This window comes from Meles meles, chromosome 11 (assembly GCF_922984935.1).
Source record: "Meles meles chromosome 11, mMelMel3.1 paternal haplotype, whole genome shotgun sequence".
In the NCBI taxonomy this organism is placed as follows: domain Eukaryota; kingdom Metazoa; phylum Chordata; class Mammalia; order Carnivora; family Mustelidae; genus Meles; species Meles meles.
The window spans coordinates 4,509,684-4,527,015 of record NC_060076.1 but is presented as its reverse complement, the minus strand read 5'-3'; the positions used below and the strand labels follow the sequence as shown (position 1 = coordinate 4,527,015).

Genomic DNA, 17,332 nt, shown 5'->3' with positions numbered 1-17,332 from the left:
CAGAAGAAAGACCCCCTCGATATGGGCAATCCCGCACGCGTGCACGAGCTCCGGGAGCTCAGCAGGCCGGAAGAAGCCCCGCTGCCCCTCTGCGCGCGGGATCCTAACCGGGGGCTTTGAAGAAGGGCAAAGCTCCCAGGCTCCCCATAAGCAAGGTCAGAAAGACTAGAAATGCTTGATTTCATCAAATGACTCCCTTATCTGCTCCCTTTACCCAGAGAGCTTTAAAGAAATATCCGCACTGTGGTTTTTACTTTCAAACCAAACACCGTCTTTTCTGAGATTGGAGCCCCAGCGCCCAGCCCACCCCCCCCTCCAGCGGCTTTCGCAGGGCACTACGGGCAGGCGGCCACTCCAGCCCTGGCGCTGGAGTGACGACGGCTGTCCCACATGCACACAGGGTCGGGACCCAGGACATACAGGAAGCCACTGCGCACAGAAATGCACCCTAGGCCGAGGGTTTCCTACACGGACACAAGCAGACCCTCTTCTCCCTGAGTGGACTGTTCTTCTCAGATTCGTGAACTTGAGGGACGGTGACCTGCCCAAGGCTACTCAGCCAGTGACAAAGAGTCCAAGTTCCCTGAGGCAGAGGCAATTTGTTTCGCTTTTTGGAGTTTGGTCTCAGAGAACTGGAAGTCCAGCGAGGTGAGGAGACAGACGCTGGTTATGACAAGTTCTGGCGGCAGGAGGACCTGAGCAGAGGCGGCTAACCCTGGACTACAGGCAGGGGTCCCAATGTCAAGGGCAGAAAGAGTCAGGGATAAAGGCAGACACACAGTCAGAAGGCCTGGAGGCAAAAGGGGGTTTGAAGGAAGCCTTGTAGACAGCGATGACTATCTGGACAGGCGGCCAAGAGGAAGAGGAGGGTCAGCGAACCAAAAACAAGAGGAAAGACTGTCAAAGGACATGGAGGGTCCAGCTGACAGTGGGGACAGGAACTTTTGTCAATGAAAGACCGAATGAGCCCACCACCGTGTCCTCAGTGAGATTCTAACAAACACGCAGTCTGGTCTCTGCACAGTAAACACGTGAATCACGTAAGATAACCACCACCCTCAGCCGCTCTGAGATAAGAATCGTCACGAAAGTGTCCCCTCGCCAACAAAAGACCTGACCCTCTAGTCTGCTCTGGTAAACCAACACTGTCAGGCAGGCAGAACAGAGAAGGAAGGGTCTTTGCCATCAGAGAGACTAAGGACAAAGGTCTGTGTCCCAGTTCTGCCACTCAGGAGCTGTGTGATCCTGAACACGTCAGCCAGGCCACGTGCCCATCCGTGAAAGGAAGAGAAGCGCATCCACCACACAGCAACCCTGCGGGGCTCAAATGCACGTGCTCAGCTCACACACAGCTGGAGGGGACTCTTTGCAAACAAGGGCCGAAGTAGTCCCTGCCTCGTATCCACACCTTTTAGCAGCGTGACCTGAGCCACCTCCCATCAAGAAGTGGGGTCCCTCTTCCCTATCCTTGAGTCTGGACTGGCCTTAGGACTTGTGACTTAGTGACTTAGACTTAGTGACCAGTCCTGTCACTGGTGGTGACACTGGGCCAGTTCTGGCCCTGGGCCTCAAGAGGCCTTGTGTACGTCCCTCCTAGGAACCCTGCCAGATGCCCAGCGAGTGACCCGGCCACGCCTGCCAGAGGCCCAGACACGAGCCCTCCCAGAGCTGGACTGCAGACACACGAGGAACCCCGACCTCAAGCGCCATCTGCAGAAGCAGGAACTAAATAACCAGTCGTTGTTTTCACCCACTAAACACCGGGAGGATGTGTCCGTGCTGACCATCTGCGGGAGCAGTGCTCCAGGACAAGGAGCCGAGACCACTGGGACTTCTCTCTTGCCTAGCAGCTCTCTACCAGGCTTTCCTTCTCCACTGGGTCTTTCCCGCCACCATTCACTCATGCCATTATTCTTCCCTTTTAAAAACGCTTTCCCTTTATGGACATTGGGGAGGGTATGTGCTATGGTGAGTGCTGTGAAGTGTGTAAACCTGGCAATTCACAGACCTGTACCCCTGGGGATAAAAATACATTCTATGTTTATGAAAAATAAGAAATAAATAAAAAATGAAAAAAAAAAACCCCGCTTTCCCTTGGGTGGGGGCGCCTGGGTGGTTCACTCCCCAGCATCTGCCTTGGGCTAGGCCATGATGGGGGGGGGGACTCAGCAGGGGGTCTGCCTCTCCTTCTGCCCCGCCACATGCTCATGCTCTCATTCTCTCTTTCAAATAAATAAATAAAATCCCCCCCCCCCCCACCAAAAAAGCTTTCCCTTTGCCCCACTATGTTCAGCAACTACCGCCTTGCCTTGGCTCCCTCTTGGAGCAAAACCCCGCATAGAACTGGCCACGCTCGGTGTCTAATTCCTCTCTGCCCCTTCTCTTCTAAGCCTTCTCGCTCCCAACAATGCACTGAAACCTCATGTCAAGGTTCCCAGTGACCACCATGGTCCAGTCTCGGTCCTCATGTGACAGGACTCCAATCAGCATGACCTGTCCCCCTTGCTCCGTCCTCCCTATCACACTTCCTGTCCTTGGCTCCTGGGACACCACAACCTCCCGTATTTCCTTACCTCCCCAGAGGGTCTTTCTCATCTCCTGACCCTCCTAATGCTGGAGTGCTCTCGGGCTCTCCAGTCCACCGCCCCTTCCCCTCTCTCACTCACTTCTTTGGTAATCTCTTCCAGTCTCATGGCTTTAAACACCATCTTTATGTCAAAGACTCAAAGCCTGGGCTTTTCTGAACTCCGGAGGCTTACACTCAACTGCCTAAGAGCCATCTCCTTTAGCTCTCTAAAGACATCTCACACTCCGCTCAGACTCATCTCAAACGGTTCCCATGCAGCTCCTGGTCTCTGGACCGGTGCCCCATCTGCCCTGCCGGTGCTCTCGTGTTCGTAACAGACAGAATGCTCAGGCCTACGGCAGGTCCCACTCTACGTGATTTTCTACTCCCCGACCTCAGCTCTCACCACTCTCTTTGAGGCATCTCCACTCCCGCTGCTCGGCCTGCGCTCCCCTCAGGCCCTCTGCACCTGCTGCCCGTCTCCCCAGCAGGAGCTTCCACTCTTCACTGCTGAGCAATTTCCCCTCCCTGGCTCCAGCCTCCCGAATGGAGGACCATTCCCCCAGCCGGGACTTCCTACCTCCTTCCCTGCCTCCTCTATACAATGCCTGTCATCCAACAAGACTGTATGTTTTACTTGTTTATGTATATACTATACCGTAAAATCCAGAGGGCAGCGAGTCCTCATTTTCTCATCAGGCATTCCCCTGTGTCTAAAACTGTGCCTGACGCAGGCCCTATTCAGTAAGTATTGGTTGAGTGAACGAACATCCATCAATCAATGAGTGAATGACTATAGAAAATGGAGTTTTTTTTAGTACGTGTCCCATTTACCAGTAACGGAAGCCTACTTAAGGCATCTATATTCAATAGCGCCGTGTTCTTCAAACCTGTGTCATCTATCTTCTCATGCCTGTAGTGATCGGACGACTATTTTTATCAATAAAGACCTGAATGTGGTTGTGGAGACCAGAAGCCAGAAGGCTCAGCTAAATAATCCCGATTATCAAAATGAGACAGCCAGAAGACGATACTTAAGTCGTCTTCTGTCCTGAAAACTTAGATTTTTTTTTTTCCTAACTGATGTATGACCTATTTCAGAGCTCCAGACTCATAATGATGACCGCACAGGGTACCCAGACCGAAAATGACCCCACCGAGCAGGGGCTGGCAAACTTCTGCCCGTAGCCTGAGACCCACCAGCCTCCTGGTTGTCGTTTTGGGTTGCTTGTTTACAACCTGCGAGGTAAAGAATGGTTTCCACATTTGGAGATGGTTTCATTTCTGCAGGTTATGTAAGTACCTACGTAATGGTCCTGATTGTGCCTCTTGATCCTGCAAGGTCCACAATAGTCACTATCTGACCTTTTGCAAAACTGACCCATCCCTGACCTCGGTGACCCCCTTCAGCTGTGGTCCACAAAGCCTCCAGAAACAGTCATCTGGTATTTCAGTATGAAGTGACTTCTGAAATCAAGGGCCCTAGAAGCACTCGCCAAAATGGAGTTAGACATACAGTGGCTCCGGCCGCTGCTCTGATCCAAGGTAACGGTGACACCTTCTCCACAGCTGGGAAAGTAGCCGAACCCGAAAATGTACGCGTGTTCCCAGGGTGAAGCATACACGAAAGCCAAAGGCTAGGGACAGATATTGTTCTAAATTTGGAAATATCTGATGACAGAGCGAAGTTTCCTTCCCTTTTCTTACCCCACCCAAAACACCACCCCACACTTCTCACGAGAAAAATCCCTCACACTTAAGTCTCCATTTCCTACATCTGATCTTTCACTTAACAAAATCCAGTTTATGGAAGTCCACTGTGTACACAGATCGTTTAGACAGGAAGCCGGCAGCACGACTGCAACATTACATCCCAACATGGTGCCACTGCGCTGTTATTACAAATGTTACTGTGGCATGGCGTGTGCGTGGATATGACACAGCGATGCATCCCATGACGTATGGAACATGTTATGATATTCTACAGCATACGGAACACAGGCGTAAGATATGCAATCACGAGACACACGATGCGCAGTGCTGCTCTGCGCCCTTAGCACATCCGTATTACACCCCGGTCTGTTAGCACATCTGTTTTTACACCGCCGGTCTGTGACTACCCCGACACGGGAGGCACTAGCCACAAACTCCACGAAGGACTTCAGACAAGTTACCTCATTTCTCTAAGCCTCAATTTCCTCATTGGTTAAACCAAGGAATCATTTTAGAAATGGTTTTATCATTCTCTTCTAGCTCAAGGCATCTGTGATTCCATTAGCGCGGTAAACAGATGCGGCTTCAGAACCTCCTTCTCCCACCTGATCTGGGGTCACATCCAACCACGGCCGAGGCCCACTGAGGGACAGGCTTAGACATCGCCTTCGTCCACGATTATTTACTCTAGCCCTGATGCCTGCATCTGTTGATCCAAGCCACGTCAGCAGCACGCTGTTTAATGGCAGTGTGCTGATTTTAACAACAGCTGAGGGGCGCCTGGGTGGCTCAGTGGGTTAAAGCCTCTGCCTTCAGCTCAAGTCATGATCCCAGGGTCCTGGGATTGGGCCCCGTGTTGGCCTCTCTGCTTGGCAGGGAGCCTGCTTCTCCCTCTCTCTCTGCCTGCCTCTCTGCCTACTTGTGATCTCTGTCAAATAAAAAATACAAAACCTTAAAAAAAAAATTTAACAACACCTGAGCTGGTGGCCCATCACACACAAGCAGCTGGAGAGGACAGCAGGGGAGGGAACCCTACAGGAGCTGAGAGGAAGAACTGCTCATTAGTCACACTAAGGGCGGTCATCACACCAACAGTGTGAACAACTCTTGGGGGCTCACTCTGTACCTTTCATACGGGTATTATTTAATACTCACTGCTCCCTGGGAGGCAGAAGAAAAAAAGTTGGGATGGTAAATGCCTATTCTTAAATAAAATCTCATGCTTCTCTTCTGTGAAACTCAGCACCTAAATGAGGTTAAATGAGGTTGAGCCAAATCCCATGCAAAGGACTACGAGAAAACAGAATCTTAAAACAAGACCAGATTCTTAACACTGATAATTGAGTTTTGAACTGCCCATGCCCATCTCTGAGTCCCGTGCCATTAGAGAACTCATCAAAATGACATTAGTAAATGTAAGTTTTACAGCAGAAACAATTTCAAAATGATAATACTCAATGCTGATGTGCTTGTGGCTAACAGATAACCTGATCACTCATGAAAATACAGATACGTCCCTTAGGGACTTAAAGCTATTCCTACTTTCTTGGCTTGGGAATGTTACATTAGGGTCTTTCCTAAGGAAGTCATGCAACATAATCACAAAATATATGAATGAAGCTACTTCTCGTTGCCTCACCTATAATAGTGAAAAGGGGAAATAATTTCAATAGTCAGCAGCAGGTGAATGGTTTAATAAGTTATGGAATATTGACATGATGGAAATGTTACAGTCATCACAGTAGCTATGAAGACCACACAGAAGCATGAAATTTAAAAAATGACTTGCACATGAGCCCAACTCTGAAGGATGTGCACGCATGTGTAGCCCTGGGGAAGAGCAACAGCAGCAGTTAACTCCACTCCCTCACTACGTTTCGGGCCCTTTAGATTGAGACGCTCGACATGCATTTTCTTCTTTGCGTCTGTCCATTTTCCCCAATCTTTAATAAAGTATCATCTTTTCAATTAAAAGGAAATGTGATTCCTCTGTATTTAACCTAAAAATAACACCAATCATAAATACTTATGGGACACTTACTTTGTGCCAGGAGCTGTCTAAGCTAAGCACTTTACAGGTACTTACAGATGAGAAAACTGAGGCCTGGAAGTTAATGAACTCACCCACCCAAGATCAGCCAACCAGCAAGTGGAGGAGCAAAGATTCAACCCCGGCATCCGGGCTCCTAGTCACAATGGCAATACTACAATACGCAGAACAGGAAAATGGACGGTCCTGATTAGTTTAATACCCTAGTTAAAGTAGGAACAATTCAATGACGGTGCAATAACCATTTTCAAAGAACTTCAACGCCATTAAAAATCCCCCCAGGCCCCTGGTGCTTAGCATAACTGATGCCTTCTCCAGGCGCTGAACCCCCAGAGCCTGCAGCGGGAACAGCACTGGCCAGTGCAGAGGGTCACTGACTCACAGATCTCACAAGCACCTCTGCACTCAGCTGCCACGTGGTCTCTTACACTGAGAGCTGGAAACAGGCAGAATCAGGCACACTCACATGGCGAGTTGGGGCTGGAACAGAGCCAGGCCCATGATCCACATTCGTGGATGTATAATAACAAGAATTACTACCATTCATTAAGTGCTTGCTGTCTGCTAAAGACTGTATGATCTCATCTAATTCTCTCAACAGCCCTTCGAAGCAGTTCTTATTAATCTCCCGCAGAGACCAGGGGATGGGCTTGGAAACGTGAAGTCATGTGGCTCGCCTAGCTCAGCTAAAAGGCACTGAGCTGGGTGGCCTGAGGGCAGCATCCAGCCCTGGTGCATTCTGGTGTACTGGCTGAGAGGCTGACACCAGGACACCACTGGAGCCCCAGCGCTGTGGAAGACAGACCAGAGAATGGATGGTGGGAGTGGGCTGGGGTCAGCTTTGGCCAGAAGAGCCATCGGTATTAATGCCCGGCACGCCGCATCCAGCAGCAGGGCTGACCTGACTTCGTTCACCACCTGACTTCGCAGCGGCAAGTCTCAACACCACCGCCGACTGGAATCCAAACAATGCTGCCTTTGCCCCTACAGCAGAGGGACCACGGAACGGAAGGAATTCAAGTGAATCCCAGACTCCCCACCCCCATCCCCACCCCAGTGAGCCAATCTCCTCCCCAGGCAGCCCCCATCAGCTCTTCAGGAGGGTGTTAATTTCACGCGCTCACGCCCAACTGTGTACGAACATGGAAATCATCAACATTTCCATTTACCGGGCTGGTGTGGGCCCAAACTGCTGGGATTTCTGGAGGAGATAATTCAATTTGCAATTACCCCTGCAATTTTTAATTCCCCAGGAAACTTCTGCCTGTGTGATACTCCCGAGAGCCAAAACGGCCATTGTAAGCAACCCTTCAAATGAACTCTCTAAAAGAACAAACGGACAAGTCCTCTGAGAGGACAGGATTATAGGTGTCTTCAGAGTTCAAGTTGGCTCTAAATGGAAGGTTTCACCAGGTGTCTGGGTCAATGAATCAGCATCTAAATGTTCACTATGATTTAAGTGCTTTTGTGAAGCAATCTTTTCCAAATGTGAATAATCATCAATAGATTTACTCTGTAAATTCAGAACTGCTGCGGAACAGAGGAAGATGTACCTGTTTTCAACACCAACGTCTCCCCCTGGAGCAGAGAAGGATGAAGAAAGGACATTTCCAGGTCCACGTAACCACCACACACCAGCCAGCACTGGTGGCTAGCATTTACTGGGCACCTAAGACGCACCAGAACCAGGCTCTGCCGTTCGTACCTCATTTATACCCGTGGTAGCACAGCCAGCCTGGGAGCACGGAGTTTTGTCACCGAGGGCACTCACGGAGGGCCCCAGGTAACAAGCAACAGGCCCTGTGCTGGGGTGAAAGACAGAACCATGAGTATATAAATAGATCAACAAAAAATGCCTGTGGTGAGGGCTATAAGGAAATCACACAGAAAAACACAGTCATTCGGAGAAGCTGTGGGAGGTGGGTGCAGTTAGGGAATGGGATTACAAAACCCAGGTGTTCAAGGTCGGACGGCAAACGTGGGGCAGAGCTCTGGCTGGAACTTCCAGGATCACGCTGGAAGCCACTGCCTTCGACTACCTCCCATCCTTTTCTTCTTCTTCTTTTTTTCTTTCTTTTTTTTTTTTTTTTTTTTTTGGTATGGGGGCCTGCTAGAGGCCCCTATGGTATTACAGATAACTCACACCTTTATCAACCGCTGCAAGCACCTGGTATTGCAAAACCAGAAAGAGCACCACTGTTTTCTCCTTATGTTCTGGGTTCCGAGAACAATGAGAAAAGTAAGAGTAAGAGAGAGCACAATGCCAGTCCCCTCAAAGGGAGCACACGGCACACTGTTTAAAGTCATTACAGGGGTGTCTGGGCGGCTCAGATGTTAAGCGTCTACCTTCAGCTCGGGTCATGATCCCAGGGTCATGGGATGGAGCCCGAGCCCCACGTCAGGATCCCTGCTCAGCAGGAAGCCTGCTTCTCCCTCTGTCCCTCCCCCTGCTTGTGTTCACCCTCTCGTTGTCACTCTCTCTGTCAAATAAATAAATAAAATCTTTAAAAACAAAAAATTAATGAAGTCATTACAGAGACATTTCTCTACCAGGTATAAAATGCTCTTGAGGGGGACAGCTGGAACAGGTTAGTAAGATTTATGTTTCTCGAACTAGTATTCTGTCACTTAAATTCAACTTTCCAAGCGCACAACCTGGAAACAGAAAGGTAAATGACCTAAAGGGGAGATAACGATTTTCTTTAAACTTGCTTTCGGAATGTATTTGGGGCTTGACCTTCCTCATCACACATATCTGGCTCTGGTTAAAGTCTATATTCCCAGGAGCCCCTGCCACTACACGGCAACAGACAGGAGGGAGAAGTCAGGGGCAGCCTAAGCTGTTTGCATCAAATGCACACAAAGATGTGTTTCCCGTTCACTGCCCCCAAAGCAGCCACTGACACCATGTTGTTCTGCCTTGGAGCCTGGAGTCATCAGTCACACACTGAGGTTTCAGTCATGCTGGCGTGTGGATGATGGAAAATGTACTCAGATCACGGTCACCGTGGTGTCTGGGATACACTAAGTCTGACTCCTACATACTGCTCTAAAATCCTATTTCCGAAACATCAACAACCCTTAAAGACAGAGACAAACAGATAATACGGAAGACTGCCCCACAGCCTTGCTACTGTGGGTCCCCGGCAGGGCTCCACGGGAGTCTGGATCAGGGAGACAAACTGCTCTCCCGGGGTCTAACCCTGCACAAACAAACCAACCAACCCTGACACGACACTGGCCAAGAAGACACACTCCTGGTCAAAGGGATCCATGCGGACTTGGAAATCAGGGCAGGGAGCTGCTCCTTCTTTTACCCCAACTCACTGCGGACCCTGCTGCAGGGCCGGCTACCACTCACCGTGCTCCCACAGCTCCTCTCACTGGAACTAGTGAACACACATGCACAAACTGCAAAATAAAACACAGACGCCGGCCCTAGTTTTGTTTGTAAACTCAGCTGCTTCCAATGGAAATTTCAAGAAGTTTTAACTCTTATACATTTTTCTAAGGAAAACCAGAGACTACCTGACAGTAAATACATTGAATGCCTGTTATAATAAGTGGTGCTTCCGAGTTGCCAGATTTTTAAGACGATTTGCTTATTGATGGCAAGAGATACCGGCCACGTGGCACTGAGTTAGAGTGCTGGACCCTGACCCAGCTCCGTAAATAACCATGTCTGCTAAGATCCATTCCTCTGAGGGAGACGGTAGAATGATGCAGCCAGCAACCATTTTTTCTAATGGTCCCCCCTTTAGTAAAAATACATTAAAGAAAGTATAACAAACCTCACATACCTATTACTTGTTGAACTTATCCTATTTTGCTTCTCTGTGTGTAGGTATGCACTCATTCACCTGAACCATTTTGGAGTAAAATTACAGACAGTATAACCCTTCACCCCTAAAAACCTTAGCATGACTATCCAAAGAAGGACATTCTCCTGCATGACTCATCACCATTATCGCACATCATAAATCAGCAACCGTCCCCAGATTATCACCTACTACCCAGTTCACATCAAATTTCCTGAACGGTCCCCAAATGTCTTTATCACTGTTTTGTTCAAACCAGGACCCAATCAAAGACCGCTGGGGAGTACCGGTTTCACAGTAACAGGGGACACAAAGAACGACTGATGGAAAGTCACAGGCACAGGAACTTGGCATGGAACTAGCAACCTACCTACTTTTCCCTTTCAAAAAGAAAAATAAATTACCCGTAACTGGACCGCAAAAGACAACGACGGTTAACATTTCCTTATGTTCTCTTCCAGGCTGTATTTCCCACGTAAACACACACTCATATATACAGTTGCAATCAAACTGTCTGGCTGCTAGTCGAGAGCCAACTCTACTTTTAAACATGGCAAGGGGAGGTAAAAGAGCCAAGACCTGAAGTCCGCAAGGCCGACAGCTGGTCTGAGGGGCTAATGACCATGAAAAAGGCAGCCAGGTGCGTGGGAAGACCAAACTGCCCTGGGACACGGTTAGACGGGCCCCCAGTTTCACGGACACCGTGGCAGTGCCCAGGGTCCCACTGGTGTCCTCCTCCCCAGAGCTGACACCAACACAGCCCTGCTGAGACACAGAGCGGGTGTCGGTGGAGGCTGGCCAGCAGCAGAGGCATCCAGGATGGGTAACCATGAGACTTCTTACAGAAAGGACTCGGAATTCTTTGGAGGAAAGACACTATATATTTAAAAGCTGTTAATAACATCCTCTCACCAAACTATTAAAAAAGATTCAAACTCCTGGATATCAAAATTTTTATTTGGGATATTTCTTTTTCTTTTTCTCTTTTAAAAGATTTTATTTATTTATTTGACAGGGAGAGAGATCACAAGTAGGCAGAGAGGCAGGCGGGGGGTGGGGAAGCAGGCTCCCCGCTGAGCAGAGAGCCCGATGCGGGGCTCAATCTCAGGACCCTGAGATCATGACCTGAGCCAAAGGCAGAGGCTTTAACCTACTGAGCCACCCACATGCCCCTGGGATATTTTTAAAGTTTAAAATTTTCAACCAACAGATACACGCTGCACTGAACACAAGCCTCCAGCCACACTTCATTCTCAGCCAAGCTGTGCTATGGCATTGAGAGATGAGCCATTCTATTCCTTGGGAGAGCGGTCTGTGCATTTTCTTTAAACTGCGCTGACCCGCAGAGCTTTCTGGCATGGAGGTGTTTCCCAAGCAGTTTCAGCTTTGCTTCTGAGCCAAAATATCCCAATGCTGCCTCCTTCTTTCTGGAGACGAAGCCCAGGGCCTGCTTACCTTGCTTCCAGGGGCACAGACGGCTTCGTTTCCGGGGCTTCTGTTTCTCAGCAGCATTGCCCATTCTAAAGTCGGGAGCTCAAAGGCCCCTTTCGAGCCTAGGTGTCTTTGCCGAACAGAGTAAGGCCCGCGGCACCGGCTGAGAGGGGCTTCATCTCTCCCACACCTCAATCACCAAGCAACAGCAAGCCCTGGCAAACCCCTCCAAGAAAAACCTGAATTCTGCTCACAGAGGCCCTTGCCTCCTACCTTTCAAACTCCCTTCACTCCCAGAGAGGAAGCCAGAAGAAAAGGCTTGTTATCGCCCTACGGGTGGGTCTCCCTCGCCGTCCGGCGACCGTCTATATTAGGAAGCTCTTCCTTTCTGCCTACCTCTGACACTGTTACTCATCCGCACAGCCGCGGCCCGAGAGTGAACTGCATTTCCAAACACTTTCCATGTTGCCTTTCCTTGGGGGAGGAGTGGGGAATCAGGTGGTTAGAGGGCTGAAAGCTAGAAATGGGCCAGTTCGGGGTATGCCGCGAGAAACATTTCCCAAGCTGAGATTTAGTGAGGAGTTCTTAAGAACAGGCTAGTCCACTTATCTTCACCTACCTCCAGAAAGTTTACATTTGAATCATTTTGGGAGGCTGTGATTCCTTGAGAAGCAGCTGGATCACAGGGTCCTTATGTCAACGGTGTTCCCTCAAGTAAATTTCTAGGTCATCTGTAAGGTTCAATGGTCAATCAACCGTTTCTAATTTGAGATGCACTTTCTCATGAAAGCACTGTTCGGAATGTGGTAGGGGACCCATCTCCAGTCCACACATTAGGGAGGCCCCCTGGGACTCTACCAGATGACATGAATCGACAGTGAGACGCCATCCGAAGTAGGATGGTCGCTGCGCAGCCCATGTGACACGTGCCATGGCTCACACCAGTGCTTCAAGGATGCTGCAAACCCTACTTGGCCACATGTGACCAGTTCCTCCTTGAAGTATCACTACCACAAGCCCAGATCACTCACAGAAGGACAAGGCCCCCCAGACTCCTCCCCTATTCCACCCATGGGGCGGGAGCGGATGGAGGCCACGCAGCTGGTCAGACAGCTGGCTCTAGCTCCATGGTTGGCCCTGGCTGGGAAAGCCTCCACCCATTTCCTCGGGACAGGAGAAGGTGGGAGAGCAGGGGAAAGGTGCTGGCCCTGGAGGGAGGCTGGCCTGATCTCAATCTCGGCAGGCACTCGTCCCAGCAACTTTGGGACAAGAGCTTCACCTCTCTGGACTTCATTTTATTCACTTATGTAACGTGCACAATTGTGCTGCCGGCTTCAGAGGGCAGGTTAAAGGTTAAACAGGGTACCGAAGAAGCGCCTGGCACACGGCAGACATTCTTAAAGAACAGCTACTCTTGCTGGCTTTATTATTTTATTATCTGTAAACATCCAGCCCTAGATATGTTGAAGAAAAACTACTTACCCTCACAAGGGATTTTTTTTTTCCTTATCAGGGTAAGATCGGCTGCAATATTCTGGCAAACAACTCATTCCTTTAGTGCAAATAAAGTTTCATTGACAACATCTGTACCAGCAGAATCACATTTCGACTGCGGAAAGTGGCCTAAACTGTGACAACCAAAGTTCTGAATGAGACTCCCCTCCCAACACGGCATGCTGGTTCAGAAGGGACCCGAGTCAGGGAGTGCGCAGGGCACTGGTCACTTCTTGAGGGAAACCATGGGAAAAGGGACTGCTGTACTGTGCACAGTCACCTCCCCCAAGCGGCAAGGAGGCAGAGGCAGGTGCCCACCAGCTGATGCAAGGCTTTGCGCATGGACTTTGTCTGTGAGGAGGAAAGTCTGTGTCGGTCACTTCCCCCCTGGAGAAAAAGACGACAATATGCGGAAGTGCCGAGCACTGTGGGAAGGTTCCAAGTGGGAGTTCCAGCTCAGTCTAGGACATAAACAAAGGGGAATGACCAGCCAGAGGTCGGGCCCAGCAGAGAGGTAAGGCACAAAGTCTGGGAGCCTGGCTTCCGAGCCCTCTCAGCTCTGCGTTGAAGTGCCTTCCCCGCCCAGCGCCAGGGGAAACCACCCACGCCACAGGCACATCTTGCTCTGTGTGCCACAGGAAGCGCGGTTCCTTCTTCTGACACACTCACAGAGTCACAGGTCAGTCACAGAATGTCACGGCTGGAAGGACCTCAGGGACTCACAGTAAATACCAACACCGAACTTAGGGAGAGCCAGATACACGTGCTGGGGCCCACTTAGTGACCACCGCGATCAGTGCTGAGAAGTTCAGGGTCAGGGAAACACGTCTAGCCGGGTAACCTAATCTAATCTGGGAGGTCAGGGAAGGGTGAGACTCAGAGGATCAGTGGGACACGCCCAAGCAAAGGCGTGAAGAGTGTTTTGCAAACAGCGGCATGTGCAAAGGCCCTACTGTAAGTGCAAGTAGACCAATGTGGGGGCGCAGAAGTGGGGGTCAGCTGGGACAGGGTCTTATAGGTCATCTCATGAGCTTCAGGGGGTTCCTAAAGTGTTGGCCAAACCATGAGTGTTCAGTGTGGGGGAAGAACAGCCCACGGATTTCATCAAAGTCTCCAAGAGTCCCAAAGATTAAGGGGCGTCTGGGTGGTAGAGTCAGTTAAGCGTGAGACTCTTGGTTTTGGCTCAGGTCGTGATGCCAGGGTGCTGAGATGGAGCCCCGCTTTGGGCTCTGTGCTCAGCAGGGAGTCAGCTTGGATCTCTCCTCCTCCCGCCCCAACCCCCCTTGCACTCTCTTTCTGTCTCTCAAAAACAAAAAGACTTCTGAAGGTTAAGAAGCACAAAGTCAGTCTGACCCTCACATTCCGAAATGAGCAAACTGAGACCCACAGAGGGAGACACTTCCCCAAGGTGTCCCCAGACTGGCAAAGACCCGAATCACAGACCCCCTTCTGGTGCTTGTCCACATCGAGCCACTGTCTTATTTCCGGCAGCAGTGTGTCAACAACAACAAAGTACCAACCCTCACTGAATATTGATACTGTATCCAAAACAAGGCTGCTTTGTTTGGCAGGCCCCGAAGAGACTCCACAGAAATGAACTGTAAAGTCAGCGGCTCCATCTTTCTTCAGGTCTAACCTCACCTGCAAAATACAAGGGTCAGAATCTGTGGTTCCAAGGCATCCTCGAGACAGCCGCGTGCGTTCTGAGGAGCCCAGCAGGGCTGCTGGGTGACCACAGGAAGGACCATCACAGCAGGCCCCGATTGCTAAACCAGCACCTGGCCTTCTCAAGAAGCTGTTCTTTTGTTGGTCTTCAAAGTCAGGACTGGGCGGGGGATAAAATCTAGCCCACAGGACATGAAAGGGGAAAAGCCCACACCCCTAATCCTATAATTCTGCTGGGAATTGAGACAGACTGTTTTTTTAAGTGAACAATAGTACTTTTCCTCTCTGCCATTTATTTCATGATATACGGACTACTTGGGAAAAGTCTAACTATGTACGGAGAACACTTCTGAAACTTTTGATGCATCCCAGAATTCTCAAGTGCATGGACTGGCATTGAGGCCTTGTGGAGTCTGGCCCTCAAATGACCTTTCCCACCTATGACATTCCCTACTCTGGGGCTTTTACTTTGGCCAAGGACTCAATTCCACGCCCAAGCCCACTCCTGCTTGCCGGCACTGTCCCTCACCTCCTTCCTCTCCAGCTGAGCAACAGGCTCTCAACGGGCAACCACACCAGGCTCCCACAGACTCTGCTTTGCTTGGACCACGACAGCAGCAGAAGCAGCAAAGCCCTCACCCCAGAAAGGCTCCCAGCCCTCCCTCCGGCCCCCCCAGGATCTGTGGCCTCCTGCCCTCAACAGCTCCTGACTTCCAGAGACAGAGTCACCCCCGACGAAGCAGCTGACTCGCTACAGCCTCTGCCTGAGCTGGACGGGCACCGGGCAGTGAGCCCCCGTCAGGGTCTCCGAGCTCTTCCAGAAGCACACCCTCTCCAGGAAGCGGCTGAGCCCACACCCAACATGAGCATTTACCCACTCATTCAACAAACACCAGTGAGCTTCAGCTATAGACCAGGCGCCCTCTGGGCTCTGGAGGAACAGGAGCTCACCTCCCCATGAGGGAAAAGATCACCAAAAGGCAGCAAACACATGCGACACATTAAAAGAAAGGAAAGAAAAGGCTGGGCTGAGGGGACAGTGAGGAGACAGTGACAGGAGAGCGACCTCAGCCCCTGGGGGTAGGACAGGCCCCTGTGAATGACAGGCAAACAAGAGCCGGCAGGACTCGGGGCACAGACACACACACAAGAAAAGCCCAGGGTTCCTCGGCACTTAGGGTCTAAGTGCTTCCCGTCAGGAACGCACCATGACCCAAACACTGGCTCCCCTTCTCCAATGAGAACATGGATGTTAAGAGGAGGAGGGGTGAGGCACTCTCCAAGGCCCACAGCCGGCGAATAACAGATGCCACGTTTGGACACAGCTGCCGACTAAGGGCTCTCGGGAGGCACACCGCACTACCCAGGGCCGTGAACAGCGAGTGCAAAGGCCCCGAGGCAGGAGCATACCTGGTATATTCCAGGAGCACTTGAAGGAAAGCTCAAAGCCTGCTCGGGGGCCAGAGGACAGGGTGTCACCGGCCCTGGTAAGGACCACGGCTGACCTCCCCACGCGAGAGGAAGCCATTCAACAACTGCGAACACGCCTGATTTGATCTAATGAACGCCTGGCAGCTGAATAAGGACTGGACAATTGTGAGGCAGGAGTGGGAAACAAGAAGCCAGTGAGGAGGGGCCTCAGCGATCCAGGAGAGACAGTGGTGGCCCGGAGTGAGCTGCAGAGAGGAGGCAGGTACATGGAAAGCAACTTCCAGATGCCCTGCATGCGGGCTGGGGGAGGAGTCAGGGACGACTCGGAGATGGCTGAGCCTGAACAACTAGGTCAAAAAGGGCATTATTTACTGTCACGGGCCCCCCAGGAGGAGCCAGTTAGGCAGGGGGTAAAGTGGAGAAGCATGAGCTCCGAGCTTGTGAGACACCTGAGAGGATGGTAAGTGGGCAGTCTGTAGTTCAGGGGAGAGTTTGGGGCTGGAAATAGGCATTTTGGAAAACGACCAGCATTTAGATGGCATTTAAAGACATGGGCCTAAGACTGCTGAGAAAGAAATCAGAGGATTCAGCCCTAGAACATTCCAAACTGATTTTGGAGGAGAGGCGCCAGGAAAGGAGGGCTGAGATGGGCGTGTCTTCACGTTACTAGGACGCATGCGTACAGTGAGACAATTCAGGAGCAGCTTGGAAATACCTACCGCCCTGGGTTAAAGTCCTAAACTGAATGCTGGGTGATTTCAAACATCACTTAAATTTTTAGATTTGGTCTTCAAGTTCCAGATGCGTAGTTTTAAAGCATCTTGCTAATGATGACTAATATATCAACCTAATTAATTAGCGAATATTCCGAGGCACAATATCCACTTAGCGTGAGATTCATCAAAGAGTTTCTTCATCACTGCCAATCTTCTCACCATCTTGTCAGAGCTAATTAGCTCCTAATAGAGAGGACAAAAGCACGGACTGCCAAGTAGAAGTTGGTGTCAACCTGGTCCTTCTCTTGCTGTTCACTCATGCTCGTATTACCAGAACCGTCTTCACTCTCTGATGCCTTTGACACTTACTGGTTTTGTAAGGGTTTTGTTACCGAGTAGCGGCTTCAGCCCAGCTCTCCCACATGCCAGCCAGGCAAGCCCCATAGAC

The 17,332-nt window shown here is 50.5% G+C and overlaps 1 protein-coding gene across 12 annotated transcripts in view; it reads right to left on the bottom strand.

Moving 5' to 3' along the window:
• Positions 1 to 17,332, bottom strand: part of RAPGEF1 (Rap guanine nucleotide exchange factor 1) — a 136,248-nt gene that overhangs the window by 101,776 nt on the left and 17,140 nt on the right. For 3 of the 12 annotated variants that reach the window (XM_046022164.1, XM_046022165.1, XM_046022168.1), the window contains exon 1: positions 11,603 to 11,870. The exons of 4 other annotated variants lie outside the window; for them this stretch is intronic. In XM_046022164.1, the coding sequence (XP_045878120.1) occupies positions 11,603 to 11,666 (64 nt within the window). In that variant the 5' untranslated portion in view covers positions 11,667 to 11,870. Of the gene's footprint in view, positions 1 to 11,602; positions 11,880 to 17,332 lie in introns of those variants that run through there. 5 more of the 12 variants (XM_046022160.1, XM_046022167.1, XM_046022162.1 and 2 more) reach the window with 4 other exon arrangements.